Source organism: Dendrobates tinctorius, unplaced genomic scaffold (genome assembly GCF_039654945.1).
Source record: "Dendrobates tinctorius isolate UK_male_01 unplaced genomic scaffold, ASM3965494v1 ptg000107l, whole genome shotgun sequence".
Classification (NCBI taxonomy): Eukaryota; Metazoa; Chordata; class Amphibia; order Anura; family Dendrobatidae; genus Dendrobates; species Dendrobates tinctorius.
In genome coordinates, this window is record NW_027361775.1 from 35,744,596 (window position 1) to 35,762,500 (window position 17,905).

General features: G+C 44.3%; 1 protein-coding gene across 1 annotated transcript in view; it reads right to left on the reverse strand.

The window, feature by feature from the left end:
- The window catches only part of LOC141100710 (uncharacterized), a 503,724-nt gene that overhangs the window by 81,849 nt on the left and 403,970 nt on the right, over window positions 1-17,905 (reverse strand). Inside the window, exons 55-57 of the mRNA XM_073589357.1 lie at window positions 16,878-17,003; window positions 10,189-10,308; window positions 6,621-6,740 (exon numbers count right to left, since the gene is read on the reverse strand). Of these exons, the coding sequence (XP_073445458.1) occupies window positions 6,621-6,740; window positions 10,189-10,308; window positions 16,878-17,003 (366 nt within the window). The remainder of the gene's footprint in view (window positions 1-6,620; window positions 6,741-10,188; window positions 10,309-16,877; window positions 17,004-17,905) is intronic.

Sequence of the window (17,905 nt, forward strand, 5' to 3'; positions counted from 1 at the left end):
CTGTAGGGACCGTGTACTTTTCTTTGAATGCCTCTTTTTTCTCCTGTAAACTCTATGTTGATGCTTTTGCCCTAAAAGCTCTACTTTTGTCTCATCTGACCAGAGAACATTCTTCCAAAATGTTTTAGGCTTTTTCAGGTAAGTTTTGGCAAACTCCAGCCTGGCTTTTTTATGTCTCGGGGTAAGAAGTGGAGTCTTCCTGGGTCTCCTACCATACAGTCCCTTTTCATTCAGATGCCGACGGATAGTACGGGTTGACACCGTTGTACCCTCGGACAGCAGGGCAGCTTGAACTTGTTTGGATGTTAGTCGAGGTTCTTTATCCAACTTCCGCACAATCTTGCGTTGAAATCTCTTGTCAATTTTTCTTTTCCGGCCACATCTAGGAAGGTTAGCCACAGTGCCATGGGCTTTAAACTTCTTGATGACACTGCGCACGGTAGACACAGGAACATTCAGATCTTTGGAGATGGACTTGTAGCCTTGAGATTGCTCATGCTTCCTCACAATTTGGTTTCTCAAGTCCTCAGACAGTTCTTTGGTCTTCTTTCTTTTCTCCGTGCTCAATGTGGTACACACAAGGACACAGGACAGAGGTTGAGTCAACTTTAATCCATGTCAACTGGCTGCAAGTGTGATTTAGTTATTGCCAACACCTGTTAGGTGCCACAGGTAAGTTATAGGTGCTGTTAATTACACAAATTAGAGAAGCATCACATGATTTTTCGAACAGTGCCAATACTTTTGTCCACCCTCTTTGTTATGTTTGGTGTGGAATTATATCCAATTTGGCTTTAGGACAATTCTTTTTGTGTTTTTTCATTTAAGACAAATTAAATGAAGATAATAATACCAAAGAATTTGTGTTTGCAATCATTTTCAGGAAGAAACTGAGAATTATCTGACAGAATTGCAGGGGTGTCAATACTTTTGGCCATGACTGTACACTAGGAGAGGGGAGAGCTGGTTGTGCGGTGGTTCAGTAGACTGAGGATCATTGCAGGCTGTAGGCTTGTCGAAACAGACTGTTACTGGTAAAGTCCACCTAACCACGGACACGTGGACAAGTGCCTGTGGGCAGGGACGGTACATCTCACTGATGGCACACTGGGTTAACTTAATGGAAGCCGGGACCCAGTTGGACCTTGGGATGGAATACATCCTCCCCACGCCGAGGATTGCGGGCCCTACGTCAATCAGGGTTGCCCCCACAGTCTACAGCTCCTGCACCTCCTCCTCCTCTTCTTCAGCCTCCATCTCTGAAATGAACACATCAGTCAGAAGCTGGCAGCACTGCCTCAGCCAAGTGGCAACAGGCTGTGCTGAAGCTAATCTGCATAGGTGACAAGCCGCACAATGCAGAAGAGACAGCGCTGAAAGACCAGTCAGATACTTGGATGACACCGCTGAACCTACAGCCAGGCATGCTCATGTGTGACAATGGCAGGAACCTGGTGGCAGCTCTGAGGCATGGTGAGCTCACACACGTATCTTGCCTGGCCCATATGCTGAACCTCATGGTTCAACATTTTCTCAAAAGTTACCCGGAGCTTCCAGATCTGCTAGTGAAAGTACACTGTCTGTCTGCCCATTTTAGAACGTCAGCTACAGCTTCAGCCGCCCTTGCCGTGCTTCAGCAGCGTTTGTAGCTTCCGGCTCGCCGACTGGTGTGTGATGTCCCCACTAGAGTTGAGCGAAACGGGTTGGCCAAATTCAGAATCTGCCGACTTTTGCTAAAGTCGGGTTTCGCCGATCGAAACCCGACCATAGAGTGAGGTCGGCCATGAGGTCGCCGACTTGAGTGCCAAAGTCGCGTTTAAAATAATGCTTCCAGCGCCTTTTCTCTGCCAATCATCAAGGACGCACACTGTGGGCAACGCGATTACATTGGCAGCGGCCCCCACCATGTTAGAGAAGGGCATGCAAGTGATTGGCTGGCTTTGTGTGGCGTCACAGTGCCTATAAAAGGCCGTGACTGCCGACCGCCATCTTACTTCTGCCGATCTTAGAATAGGGAGAGGTGCTGATGCTGATTCTGAGTAGGGAGAGCGTTAGGCAGGGAAGAAGAAAAAAAAATAACTTCTGCTGCTAGCGCTTTTCACTGAACAGTTAGTGTGCAGTGAAAGGGGAGGATTTTTGTTGTGTGCAGCAGCGCTGGTGGTGATTAGGCTGCCTTTTAAGGCTACCTGATAGCTGCATTCGTGTGTGCATACTGCTGTTCAAACTGCTTTTTTCAAAGCACTCCAACTTTTATTATTTTGTTCTGCTCAGTTACCGAGCGTTCATTTTTTCACACACCGTATAGCGGTGTACGCTCCTCACACACTACCGTGTACCGGCTGGAATCACGGACAAACACAAGCTATCTGTGTGTGACTCTGGAAAAACAAAAAGAGGAGATTTTCCATTTTTCCAGACCTACACCGTATAGAACTGTCCGCTTTTCAAACAGTGAAGCTATCTGCTGTTTGATTATGGTCAAATCTATACAGAGACAGCGTGTGTCACTCCGTATAAAAATAGACAGAGATTTACAATTTTCCATACAGATACCGTATAGAGCTGTCCGATTCTCAAACAGTATTGTATATCTGCCGTTCGCATTACGGTCACATCTATACAGAGTCAGCGTGTGTGTGTGTGTTACACTCCGTAAATACATATACGGACATTTCCATTTCTCCATACACCGTAGCTGGTACTGATGGTGGTGGTGCATCGGCTGGTTCTGGCAAAAGCACAATAGCAGCTAAGGCAGGAGGTGTTGAGCCTGTGTCATCATCTGGCATAAGAAGGCCTTTAAGGTTCCCTTTTCTGGAAGTAGGTAAACCGCTTTTAAAGCCGGAGCATCAAGAACAGATTTTGGCTTACATTGCCGAAACAGCCTCCAGCTCTATTGCCTCCTCTTCTGAAGTTACAAAAACTGCAAGCACAGAGTCGTCAGTGCAGGCCTCTGGTCAGGAACAACACCTTTCGTTGTGTCCTTCACCCACACCAAAAGTGAAGGATGCTGCAGCACACTCTTCAGATTACTCCATGGAGCTCTTTTCACATACCTGGGTTATCAAGTCAAATCCTGAATTCCCCAGTCCAAGATGAATCTGACATGGAGTGCACTGATGCACAGTCACTGCTAGATGAATCTGCTGGTACATTTACCCACAGCACTATATTGCCCTCCCAGTCTACTGAGCCCGAATCAGACCCTGATGAAACTCAGGTGCCCCTTCCCGCATACTATACCACCTTACACGGTGACACAGAGGAAGGTACAGAGGAAGGTGCAGATGACATTGAAGACAAGGTCATGGATGACCCAGTTGTTGACCCGGATTGGCATCCATTGGGGGAAGAGGGTGCTGGTAACAATAGGTCAGAACAGGAGAAGGATCCACAGCAGACATCGTCATCGCAGCAGCGGTTATCCGGCAGGCCCGTAGCTGTCAAAAAACTTGGCAAGAAAACTAAAAGAGTTGCAGGACAGCTTGGCCAGACGGTCAAATTAGCACAGCGTGCAAGCCCTGAAAATTTGTACCATAGTAGGAAGAGTGCAGTGTGGCACTTTTTTGAACAAAATCCTACTGATGACGCAAAGGTTATCTGTATGAAGTGCCGAAGGACCTTTAGCATAGGGAAAAATCTAAGAAATTTGAATACCACTTGCATGCTTAGACATTTAACCAACATGCACTTGCAAGTGTGGACGGACTAAAAAAGCTCAGGTAGCACATGTGCACCTGCTCCAACTGAAGTTAGCCGGCAACGCTCCATCGCTTCCCCCACTGTAAGGCCACCGCTAAGCACACCACCATCAAGAAATGTTGAGGTGTCGTCTCTAGGCCAAACCAGTCAGGCAATCACAATATCTTCGCGAGGAAACACTGAATATAGGCCATCAACACCCTCACCATCACCAACCCTTCTCAGTCCGTCATGTCCAATGCTAGTTCCCACATATGCAGCTCTCAAGTCCAGCTCACCCTACCAGACACTCTGAGTAGGACAAGAAAGTACTCATCCTCTCATCCGCGAACACTGGCTTTGAACGCCTACATTACCAAACTGATCTCATTAGAGATGATGCCCTTCCGTTTGGTAGAAAGCGAAGCTTTCCAAGAGCTCATGGCCTACACTGTCCCAAGCTATGACCTACCCAGTCGGCACTTCTTTTCTCGAAAAGCCATCCCTGCCCTCCACCAGCATGTGAAAGACCTCATTGTCCATGCACTAAAACAATCAGTGAGTGGAAAGGTGCACCTCACAACAGATGCATGGACCAGTAGGCATGGCCAGGGCCGTTACGTGTCAATCACTGCGCACTGGGTTAATGTGGTGGATGCAGGCTCCACAGAGGACATCGGCGGTGGAACAGTGCTGCCTAGCCCGTGATATAGGAAACAGTTGGCTGTAGGCGTTCGGCCCTCCTCCTCCTGAAGCGAAAGCTCGTCGACAGAGCACAGTCGCACCAGCACTCCATCCACATCTGTCAGTGTTGCACATGAGGTGTCCCACTATCGAATAGATAGTGGTAAGCGGCAGCAGGCTGTTTTAAAAGTGATGTCTTTGGGCGACAGTAGACACACCGCGGAGGTACTGGCCTACTACTTGCATCGACAAACTGAGTCATGGCTGGGCAGTCTACATCTTGAGCCAGGCAAGGTAGTCAGTGATAATGGGTGGAATTTTGTGGCAGCCATAGCCCTTTCAAAACTCACACACATACCTTGCCTGGCTCACACCTTGAACCTGGTGGTGCAGTGCTTCCTAAATAATTATCCGGAGTTAACAGCCCTGCTCCATAAGGTGCGAAGACTGCTCGCACATCCGTCGCTCAAACGTCCACTCCAGTCGTATGCAGAAGCTGCAGCGATCAATCAACCTCCCCAAGCACCGCCTAATCACAGACGTTGCTACAAGATGGAACTCCACCATGCACATGGTTGAGAGGCTGTGCTGGTTGAGAGGCAGGCTGTAATACATTTGTGGGAGGATACACGGGCAGGCAGTTTGAGGGCAGACATGGAATTGTCCGGTGTGCAGTGGTCAAAGCTGAAAGACCTCTGTAAAGTCCTTCAGTGTTTTGAGGAATGCACACGGCTAGTAAGCGCAGATGACTCCATCGGAAAAGTTGCGGTTTTAAATCCGCAAAAAGAATTGACATGTCAATTCTTTCTGTGGATTCCGCTGAGGTTTGACACCAATTCCATTGTCCAGGTGTCAAACTGCAGGCCAATCCGCAGGTAAAACCGCAGGTTAATTTACCTGCGGTTTTACCTGCGGATCCGCACGGAAAAATCCGCTGGTGAATCCGCAGCGTGTGCACATAGTCTGCTACCACTAATATTCCACATCATCCCGTCACCCTGGGGTCAGAGCCAGAGCGCTGAGTGGAACGGTTGTAACTTCCATACTGGGGATCCCTTTAAGAGAGGTGACGTCACCGCACACCTCTTGCCATGTTAACCCTCAACACACACACTCCTCTCACCTTTCACCATCTCCACTCACTCTTTCACTCCACATACGACCCTTTCTCTCACTCCGTCTCTCATACTCACGCCGTCATCGCCGCTGCTCCACGATCCCCGACATCTTCTTCCGCTGGCGCCATCCTGGATCCAGACGTTGTCCACGCTGGCGACATGTTCTTGCGGCGACGCCATCTTGAGTATCGTGAAATCCCGCGATAGTCAAGATGGCGTCGCTGCAAGAACATGTCGCCGGCGTGGACGACGTCGGGATCCAAAATGGCGTCGGCGAAATCTCTCGAGTTTTCGCCGACGCCATTTTGGATCCCGACGTCGTCCTCGCCGGTGACATATTCTTACGGCGACGCCATCTTGAGTATCGCGGGATTTCGCAGATCCAAAATAGCGTCGCCGCAAGAACATGTCGCTGGCGTGGATGCCGTCGGGATCCAAAATGGCGTCGGCGAAATCTTGCGAGATTTCGCCGATGCCATTTTGGATCCCGACGTCCTCCACGCTGGCGACATGTTCTTGCTGCAACGCCATCTTGACTATTGCGGGATTTCGCCGATCCAAAATGGCGTCACCGCAAGAACATGTCGCCGGCGTGGAGGACGTCTGGATCCAGGATGGCGCCGGTGGAAGAAGATGTCGGGGATCGTGGATCAGCGGCGATGACTGCGTGAGTATGAGAGACGGAGTGAGAGAAAGGGTCGTATGTGGAGTGAAAGAGTGAGTGGAGATGGTGAAAGGTGAGAGGAGTGTGTGTGTTGAGGGTTAACATGGAAAGAGGTGTGCGGTGACGTCACCGGTTACAACTGGACGGAAGTTGTTACAACCGGAAGCTGCTTAGGGCAATTATTATTATAGAAAGATGTGAACACTGCAGCCAATCACTGGCCTCAGCAATACATCACTTGAGACCACTGACGCCATTGATTGGCTGTAGATGTAAAGTGATGTTAATGGGCTGTGATGTCTCCAGCAGGAAGGGTCAGGAGGACACAGTGATGGAATGGAGGGTGAGAAAACATATACGGTAATTTCATTGATTCCTCATTATTGCTGCCTGTTGGCAGCTGTTTACCTAGGACAACCTCTATAAGGGTTCACATCCATTACTTTCACTTATTCTGGACGTCATGTACTTACCTGTGTATCCAGGATTACATGTACAGATATAACTTCCCTCTGTGTTAGTACAGGTGGCGGCGGCTGAACAGTTGTGACCTCTCCGACATTCATCAATATCAGCGCAATATGACCCATTACCTGATGACATCACAGAAAAAAATATTGTTGACAAATTTTCTTTTCCACTTGTTAATTTGATAAGATCTTGTGAAAAGAACTGATCATAAAGCATCAATGGATGGTACTAAATAGGTAAAAAGCGCATAATGTATATAACAACCTCATTCATTCTTCTTATACTGAATGTGACAGCCTGGTTAGCTAGTGTAACAATTATCAGTGGTGCACCTGCAGTAGAAGATCAATGGGTCTGACCTCTTCCGCAGAGATAATGCCAGTTTTTTTTTTAATAAGCATCAAACTACAGAGCTGAAATTGGCCTTTTGCAGACCAGTGGACATTTTCACTTAGATATACATGCTTAAAACATTTAATATAGTAGTGGTGCTCAGGGATTAACGAACCTGAGCTGTAAAGTTTTAGGTCCGTTACCGAACCTTGAACCCAGACTTTTTAGTGTATGTCCTGGTTCGCCAGCCTAATAAAGCTTGTTGAAAGGCTGCAGCACTGCCAATCAATGCACATTTAGACCATGAGAACTCCCGTACCCTTCACAGCGATGCCAAGTATGGCTGTGATTGGCTGGTGCAGCACTTGACCCTGCCTGTATATACAGTGGGTACGTAAAGTATTTAGACCGCTTTAAAATTTTTCATTCTTTGTTTCAATGCAGCCATTTGGTAAATTCAAAAAAAATATATTTTTTCTCATTAATGTACACTCTGCACCCCATCTTGGCGCAAAAAAATTGAAATGTAGAATTTTTGTAAATTTATTAAAAAAGAAAAACTGAAGTATCACATGCTCATAAGTATTCAGACCCTTTGCTCAGACACTCATATTTAACCCCATAAGGACCAAGCCATTTTGTAGGTTTATGACCAGGCCTTAATATTGAAATCGGACCACTGTCATTTTGTGCGCTTATAACTCTGGAACGCTTCAATGGATCCTGCTGATTCTGACCCTGTTGTTTCGTGACATATTGTACTTCATGGTAGTGGTAACTTTTCTTCGATATGACTTGCGTTTATTTATGAAACAAAATGGAAATTTGGTGAAAATTTGTAAAATTTAGCAATTATCAAACTTTTAATTTTTATGACCTTAAATCAGAGTAATATGTCACAAAAAATAGTTCATAAATAACATTTGCCTCATGTCTATTTTACATCAGCACAATTTTGGAACCAACATTTTTTTTTTGTTAGGAAGTTAAAAGGGTTAAAAGTTGACCAATGATTTCTCATTTTTACAACAAAATTTACAAAACCATTTTTTTTAGGGACCACCTCACATTTGAAGTGATTTTTGGGGGGTCAATATAACAGAAAATACCCAAAAGTGATGCTATTCTAAAAACTGTACTCCTCAAGGTGTTCAAAACCACATTCAAGAAGTTTATTAACTCTTTAGGTACTTCACAAGAATTGAAGCTATGTGGAAGGAAAAAATGAACATTTAACTTTTTTCCCCAAAATTTTTCTTCAGACACATTATTGTGCAATTTCTCCTTAGTACACTGATACCCCATGTGTGAAGGAAGACCAATGTTTAGGCACATGGCAATGCTCAGAAGGGAAGGAGCATCATTTGAGATTTTGAATGTCAAATTGGCTGGAATCGAGAGCGGAGGCCATGTCGCGTTTGGAGAGCCCCTGATGTACCTAAACAGTGGAAACCCCCACAAGTGACACCATTTTGGAAACTAGACCCCCCCAAGGAACTTATCTAAATATGTGGAATGCGCTTTGAACCCCCAAGTGCTATACAGAAGGTTATAATGCAGAGCCGTAAAATTAAAAAAATCATGTTTTTTCCACAAAAATGATCTTTTCACCAGCAATTTTTATTTTCCCAAGGGTAATAGGACCCCAAAAGTTATTGTGCAATTTGTCCTGAGTACGCTGATACCCCATATGTGGGGTTAAACCACTATTTGGGCGCATGGCAGAGCTCGGAAGGGAATCAGCGCCATTTGACTTTTTTTTGGCTGGAATTGAGATTGGATGCCATGTCGCATTTGCAGAGCCCCTGATGTGCCTAAAGAGTGGAAACCCCCCACAAGTGACACCGTTTTGGAAGCTAGACCCCGTTAAGGGGCTTATCTAGATGTGTGGTGAGCACTTTGAACTCCCAAGTGCTTCACAGAAGATTATAACGTAGAGCAGTGGAAATAAAAAAATTATATTTTTTTCCACAAAAGTGATCTTTTTGCCCCCAAATTTTTATTTTCACAAGGGTAACAGGAGAAATATGACCCCAAAAGTTGTTGTGCAATTTGTCCTGAGTACGCTGATACCCCATATATGGGGGTAAACCAGTGTGATCGCCTTACTGCGATATTTGGGAGGCAGAATGAAGAAATCCACAAAAGGTGAAGAATTGGTTTTATTTTTTTATGCCGTTCCTCGTGCGGTATTAGTTATTCAGCGGCTTTATTCCTCGGGTCAGCGCGATTACAGTGATACCAGTTTTATATCCTTTTTTCACGTTTAACTTCTGTCTCACACTAAAAGACCCTAGCTTTTGGAAGAATTTTTTGAAAGAAGTTTTTGCATCGCCGTATTTTGAGAGCTATAATTTTTCTATATTTCGGCCGACAGAGTCATGTGTGGGCTTGTTTTTTGCGGGACGAGCTGACATTTTTACTGGTACCATTTTCGGGCACATAACTTTTTTTTATCACTTTCTATTCCGATTTGTGTGGAGGCAGAATGAAAAAAAACTTCCTAAATACATCCAGGACAAAGTGAGTGTGACATGCAGCATTATCCTCCCCCAGTCACCACACCAGCAGACTTGAGCGCTGCTCACAGATGTATTCTCTGGTGCAATGTCTGTCTGCAGAAACCTACTTTATACATTGACCGAATCCTCACAGTAAATAATGTAAAGTGCATATTCTTAATTGTATTCTTAAAAAAAATCAGTTTCTGAGCCCATCAATGGAAGGCAGTGCTCAGGTTTACAACAGGAAAGGAAGTTCTGCCCATTCAGTCATAAAATAAAACAAGATATACAGCATATATACACAAAGAGTTAATGGAGCTAGGTAAGGTAAAAGGCTGTCAACAGGCAATAATACTGACAAAATAATGGAGATGATACTCATCTTTTCTTCAAGTGCTGTGTCCCCCAGTGGTGAACAGTTTACAATGGTTGTAGATGTCACAGCGTTTATACTGTTATGTGAACACTGCAGCCAATCACTAGCCTCAGCAATACATCACTTGAGACCACTGACGCCATTGATTGGCTGTAGATGTAAAGTGATGTTAATGGGCTGTGATGTCTCCAGCAGGAAGGGTCAGGAGGACACAGTGATGGAATGGAGGGTGAGAAAACATACGGTAATTTCATTGATTCCGCATTATTGCTGCCTGGTGGCAGCTATTTACCTAGGACAACCTCTATAAGGGTTCACATCCATTACTTTCACTTATTCTGGATGTCATGTACTTACCTGTGTATCCAGGATTACATGTACAGATATAACTTCCCTCTGTGTTAGTACAGGTGGCGGCAGCTGAACAGTTGTGCTTTCCTCCACATTCATCAATATCAGCACAATATGACCCATTACCTGATGACATCACAGAAAAAAATATTGTTGACAAATTTTCTTTTCCACTTGTTAATTTGATAAGATCTTGTGAAAAGAGCTGATCATAAAGCGTCAATGGATGGTACTAAATAGGTAAAAAGCGCATAATGTATATAACAACCTCATTCATTCTTCATATACTGAATGTGACAGCCTGATTAGCTAGTGTAACAATGATCAGTGGTGCACCTACAGTAGAAGGTCAATGGGTCTGACCTCTTCCGCAGAGATAATGCCAGTTTTTTTTTAATAAGCATCAAACTACAGAGCTGAAATTGGCCTTTTGCAGACCAGTAGACATTTTCACTTACATGTACATGTACAAATATTTAATATAGTAGTGGTGCTCAGGGATTAACGAACCTGAGCTGTAAAGTTTGGGGTCCATTACCGAACCTTGAACCCAGACTTTTTAGTGTATGTCCTGGTTCACCAGCCTAATAAAGCTTGTTGAAAGGCTGCAGCGATGCCAATCAATGCACTTTTAGACCATGAGAACTTCCGTAGCCATCACAGCGATGCCAAGTATGGCTGTGATTGTCCGGTGCAACACTTGACCCTGCCTGTATATACAGTGGGTACGTAAAGTATTCAGACCTCTTTAAATTTTTCATTCTTTGTTTCAATGCATCAATTTGGTAAATTCAAAAAAAGTTCATTTTTTCTCATTAATGTACACTCTGCACCCCATCGTCAGGGAAAATAACCAGAAATGCAGAATTTTTCTAAATTTATTAAAAAAGAAAAGCTGAAATATCACATGCTCATAAGTATTCAGACCCTTTGCTCAAACACTCATATTTAACCCCTTAAGGACCAAGCCATTTTGTAGGTTAATGACCAGGCCTTAATTTTGAAATCGGACCACTGTCATTTTATGTGCTTATAACTCTCGAACGTTTCAACGGATCCTACTGATTCTGACAATGTTGTTTCGTGATATATTGTACTTCATGGTACTGGTAACATTTCTTCGATATGACTTGCAATTATTTCTGAAAAAAATGGAAATTTGGCAAAAATTTGTAAAATTTTGCAATTTTCCAATTTTTATGCCCTTAAATCAGAGAGATATGTCACAAAAAGTAGTTCATAAATAACATTTCCCACATGTCACATAAGCATAATTTTGGAACCAGAATTTTTTTTTGTTAGGAAATTATAAGGGTTAAAAGTTGACCAGTGATTTCTCATTTTTACAACAAAATTCACAAAACCATTTTATTTAGGTACCACATCACATTTGAAGTGAGTTTGGGGGGGTCAATATAACAGAAAATACCCAAAAGTGACAGTATTTTAAAAACTGTACCCCTCAAGGTGTTTAAAACCACATTTAAGAAGTTTATTAACCCTTTAGGTACTTCACCAGAATTGAAGCAATGTGGAAGGAAAAAATGAACATTTCACTTTTTTTCCCCAAAATTTTTTTCGGACACAATTTTTTTTTTATTTTGTCAAGGGTATCAGGAGAAAATGAACCACAATATGTGTTGTGCAATTTCTCCTTAGTACACTGATACCCCATGTGTGGAGGAAGACCAATGTTTAGGTGCATGGCTGTGCTCAGAAGGGAAGGAGCATCAATTTGAGATTTTGAATGTCAAATTTGCTGGTATCGAGTGCAGACACCATGTTGTGTTTGGAGAGCCTCTGATGTACCTAAACAGTGGAAACCCCCCACAAGTGACCCCTTTTTGGAAACTAGACCCCCCAAGGAACTTATCTAAATGTGTGGTGAGAACTTTGAACCCCCAAGGGCTTCACAGAAGGTTATAATGTAGAGCCGTAAAATTAAAAAATCATATTTTTTACACAAAAAGATCTTTTCACCACCAATTTTTATTTTCCCAAGGGTAACAGGACCTCAAAAGTTATTGGGCAATTTGTCCTGAGTACGCTGATACTCCATATGTTGGGGTAAACCACTATTTGGACGTATAGCAGAGCTCGGAAGGGAAGCAGCGCCATTTGACTTTTCTTGGCTGGAATTGAGATCGGATGACATGTTGAATTTTAAAAGCCACTGATGTGCCTAAGCAGTGAAAACCCCCCACAAGTGACACCATTTTGGAAACTAGACCCTGCAAGGATCTTATCTAGTTGTGTGGTGAGCATTATGAAACCCCCAGGTGCTTCACAGAAGTTAATAACGTAGAGCCGTGGAAATAAAAAAATCACATTTTTTTCACCAAAAATTATTTTTTGCCCCCAAATTTTTATTTTCCCAAGGGTAACAGAAGAAATTGGACCACAAAAGTTTTTGTGCAATTTGTCCTGAGTATGCTGATACCCCATATGTGGGGTGGAACCATTGCTTGGGCGCATGGCAGACCTCAGAAGGGAAGGAGCGCCGTTTTGGAATGCAGACTTTGATGGAATGGTCTGCAGGCGTCATATTGCATTTGCAGAGCCCCTGATCTGCCTAAACAGTAGAAACTTCCCACAATTGACCCCATTTTGGAAACTATACCCACCTAATGAGCTTATCTAGATGTGTAGTGAGCACTTTGAACCCCAAGTGCTTCACAGAAGTTTATATCGTAGAGCCGTGAAAATAAAAAAATCATATTTTCTTCCACAAAAATGTTCTTTTTGCCCCCTAACTTTTATTTTCACAAGGCTAACAGGAGAAATTAGAATCCAAAATTTGTTGTGCAATTTGTGATGAGTACGCTGATACTCCATATGTGGGGCTAAACCACTGTGATTGCCTTACTGCGATCTTTGGGAGACAGAATGAACAAATCCACAAAAGGTGAAGAATTGGTTTTATTTGTTTACGCCGTTTCTTGTGCGGTATTAGTGATTAGGTGACTTTATTCCTCGGGTCGGAGCGATTACAGTGATACCTGGTTTATATACTTTTTTCACATTTAGCTTGTTTCACACTAAAAGACGTTTTTTTTTAAATAATTTTTTGTAAGAAGTTTTTGCATCGTCGTATTTTGAGAGCTATAATTTTTCCATATTTCGGCCGACAGAGTCATGTGTGGGCTTGTTTTTTGCGGGACGAGCTGACATTTTTACTGGTACCATTTTCGGGCACATAACTTTTTTTTATCACTTTCTATTCCGATTTGTGTGGAGGCAGAATGAAAAAAAACTTCCTAAATACATCCAGGACAAAGTGAGTGTGACATGCAGCATTATCCTCCCCCAGCCACCACACCAGCAGACTTGAGCGCTGCTCACAGATGTATTCTCTGGTGCTCTGGTGCAATGTCTGTCTGCAGAAACCTACTTTATACATTGACCGAATCCTCACAGTAAATAATGTAAAGTGCATATTCTTAATTGTATCCTTAAAAAAATCAGTCTCTGAGCCCATCAATGGAAGGCAGTGCTCAGGTTTACAACAGGAAAGAATGTTCTGCCCATTCAGTCGGAAATAAAACAAGATATACAGTATATATACACAAAGCGTTAATGGAGCTAGGTAAGGTAAAAGGCTGTCAACAGGCAAAAATACTGACAAAATAATGGAGATGGTACTCATCTTTTGTTCAAGCGCTGTGTCCCCCAGTGGTGAACAGTTTGCAATGGTTGTAGATGTCACAGCGTTTATACTGTTATGTGAACACTGCAGCCAATCACTGGCCTCAGCAATACATCACTTGAGACCACTGAGGCAATTGATTGGCTGTAGATGTAAAGTGATGTTAATGGGCTGCGATGTCTCCAGCAGGAAGGGTCAGGAGGACACAGTGATGGAATGGAGGGTGAGAAAACTGTAGGGATTCCACTCACTTAGGTGTGATGGAGACTGTCAGGAGGCAGGTTCCCTTAAAGTTCATGCGGTTTATTATGTCATAAACCAAACAGCATGTCACCAAAATAAACAGCCTTCAGTTCAGGCGACAAAATAACATCAAAATGTCCTTTCCTTCAGGCTCAGTCCGCGAGCCTCAGCACACACAGGAGGTGTATACCCTCCTCACATACAGCTGCCTGGTTCAAGAGCAGGCCACATTATAAGGGTGTAGCCACACCCACGAACCCAGCACCTGACTGGTCACATGACTGTGACCTCACCACAGGTCCCTCAAATAATAATAATACAGCAATATTTGTTATGCCTTACATTATGGAGACAAGCCATTTATGAGACACATATCTTCCATCGATGACACGACCCTCAGCCCTGCCACATACCCCCCCCCTCTGCCTAAAGCTGTGAGGCTTGGCACTTTCACCTACCAGGCAAGGGATTCTGGAGAGGGCATCGGCATTCCCATGTAGCTTCCTGGCCCTATGCTCTACATGGAAGCTGAAGTCTTGTAGGGCTAAGAACCCGCGGGTGACCCTAGCATTCTTACACTTTGTTTCCCTCATCTAACTGAGTGGGGCATGGTCGGATATTAATCTGAACTTCCGTCCCACCAGGTAGTATCGTAATGTATCCACTGCCCATTTTATGGCCAAACACTCCTTCTGTACAACTGAGTAATTTCTCTCATAAGAAGTCAACTTCCTACTTAAGTAGAGAACAGGATGCTCCTCCCCACATATCTCTTGGGAAAGGACTGCTCCTACCCCGACATCTGAGGCATCTGTCGGGAGGATAAATTCATGTTTAAAGTCTGGGGCCACCAAAACGGGTTGCTGACAAAGAGCCCCCTTCATTTCTTGGAAGGCTGACTCTGCTTCTTCGGACCAGCTGATCATCACTAACTTTGTCCCCTTAAGCAGATCAGTTAGAGGTGCAGCCATTGTGGTGAAGTTTGGGATGAACCTCGTGTAATATCCCACAATCCCCAGGAAGGCTTTAACTTGCTTCTTTGACAGAGGTCTCAGCCATGTTTAAATTGCCTCCACTTTATTGATTTGGGGTTTGATCTCGCCACGCCCCACTACATATCCGAGGTACTTGGCTTCTTCCTTACCCAAGGCACACTTTTTCGAGTTTATTGTAAACCCCGCCTCCCTTAGAACGTCAAAAACTGCTTGGTCCTTTTCCAGGTGAGACTCCCAGTCCGGGGTAAAGATGACGATATCATCCTGGTATGCGGCAGTGTATAGCTTATGAGGTGCAAGAATTCTATCCATAGCCCTCTGGAAGGTTGCCGGAGCTCCCTGCAGGCCAAACGGCATCCGGACATACTGGAAGCACTCGTCTGGTGTGGAGAATGCTGTCTTCTCCTTGGCTTCCTGTGCCATGGGGATCTGCCAGTATCCCTTTGTCAGATCCAAAGTGGTTATGTACCTGGCAGGTGCACCAGCCCAACCATTACATTGGCATTTTGGGGATCACCCTGGGCCACTCAAGTCTGTAGGGGTCTCGGCAGAGAATGCACAAACCGATCCATGACCACTTGCTCTACCATCTGTGCCGGGGAAGACGACTCTGGCTGCAGCCATTTCTGGACCAGGTGCAACAGGTCGAACATTTGGGAGAGCGGCAGTTTGTCCCAGTGATAAGCCCAGCGATGAAGTCGCTGTGCCTTGGTAGTCATTGTTACCCCCAAGCGTGTGAGAATTTCCGCTTTTAATTTGGGATGCTCTCTGGCGTCTTGTACAGTCAGGTCAAAGTATGCCTTCTGGGGCTCCCCCGTTAGGTATGGGGTCAGTACCTCTGCCCACCGCTCTGGCTGAAGTTTTTCCCTCTCAGCCACCCTCTCAAACACCGTCAGGAAGACCTCCATATCATCCTCAGGGGTCATTTTTTGCAATGCGCGTCTTACCGCCTTCGTGACGTGGGTGGCATCAGCCGGACCTGGGGTTGGGACGCTCATCCTGCCCTCCTGGATGGCGGTTGCCAGAAGCTGCATCAGCTGCCATTGCTCCTGCTGGCTCTGCAGCCGTTGCTCCTGCTGGCTCTGCTGGAGCAGCTGTAAGAACAGCCTGTTGGCCTCCTGTTGCTGTGTCTGGGCCTGGACCAGGTGTTTCATCAGGTCCTCCATTACTCCGGGTAGGTGCTTGCTGCCTCACTGAAAACTTTACCCAGGACATGCAGCAATGATCTCAAGTCTCTGCTGGGAACTCTGCCCGCGCGTCCAGCACCAATTGTAGGGATTCTACTCTCTTAGGTGCGACGGGAGACAGTCAGGAGGCAGGTTCCCTTAAAGTTCATGCGGTTTATTACGTCATAAACCAAACAGCATGTCACCAAAATAAACAGCCTTCAGTTCAGGCGACAAAATAACATCGAATGTCTTTTCCTTCAGGCTCAGTCCGTGAGCCTCAGCGCACACAGGAGGTGTATACCCTCCTCACATAGAGCTGCCTGGATCAAGAGCAGGCCACATTATAAGGGTGTAGCCACACCCACGAACCCAACAGCTGACTGGTCACATGACTGTGGCGTCACCACAGGTCCTTCAAACATTGCTGTATTATTATTTGTTATGCCTTACATTATGGAGACAAGCCATTTATGAGACACATATCTCCCATCGATTACACGACCCTCAGCCCTGCCACAAAACATATATGGTAATTTCATTGATTCCCCATTATTGCTGCCTGGTGGAAGCTGTTTAGCTAGGACAACCTCTATAAGGGTTCACATCCATTACTTTCACTTATTCTGGATGCCATGTACTTACCTGTGTATCCAGGATTACATGTACAGATATAACTTCCCTCTGTGTTATTACAGGTGGCATCATCTGAACAGTTGTGCTTTCCTCCGAGTCCACATTCATCAATATCAGCACAATATGACCCATTACCTGATGACATCACAGAAAAAAATATTGTTGACAAATTTTCTTTTCCAGTTGTTAATTTGATAAGATCTTGTGACAAAAACAGATCATAAAGCATCAATGGATGGTACTAAATAGGTAAAAAGCACATAATGTATATAACAACCTCATTCATTCTTCATATACTGAATGTGACAGCCTGATTAGCTAGTGTAATAATGATCAGTGGTGCACCTACAGTAGAAGGTCAATGGGTCTGACCTTTTCCGCAGAGATAATGCCAGTTTTTTTTTTAATAAGCATCAACCTACAGAGCTGAAATTGGCCTTTTGCAGACCAGTGGACATTTTCACTTAGATATACATGCTTAAAATATTTAATATAGTAGTGGTGCTCAGGGATTAACGAATCCGAGCTGTAAAGTTTGAGGTCCGTTACCGAACCTCGAACCCAGACTTTTTAGTGTATGTCCTGGTTCGCCAGCCTAATAAAGCTTGTTGAAAGGCTGCAGCACTGCCAATCAATGCAATTTTACACCATGAGAACTTCCGTAGCCATCACAGCAATGCCAAGTATGGCTGTGATTGGCTGGTGCAGCACTTGACCCTGCCTGTATATACAGTGGGTACGTAAAGTATTCAGACCCCTTTACATTTTTCATTCTTTGTTTCAATGCAGCCATTTGGTAAATTAAAAAAATATATATTTTTTCTCACATTAATGTACACTCTGCACCCCATCTTGGTGCAAACAAATAGAAGTGTAGAATTTTTGTAAATTTATTAAAATTGAAAAACTGAAATATCACATGCTCATAAGTATTCAGACCCTTTGCTCAGACACTCATATTTTACCCCTTAAGGACCAAGCCATTTTGTAGGTTGATGACCAGGCCTTAATATTGAAATCGGACCACTGTCATTTTA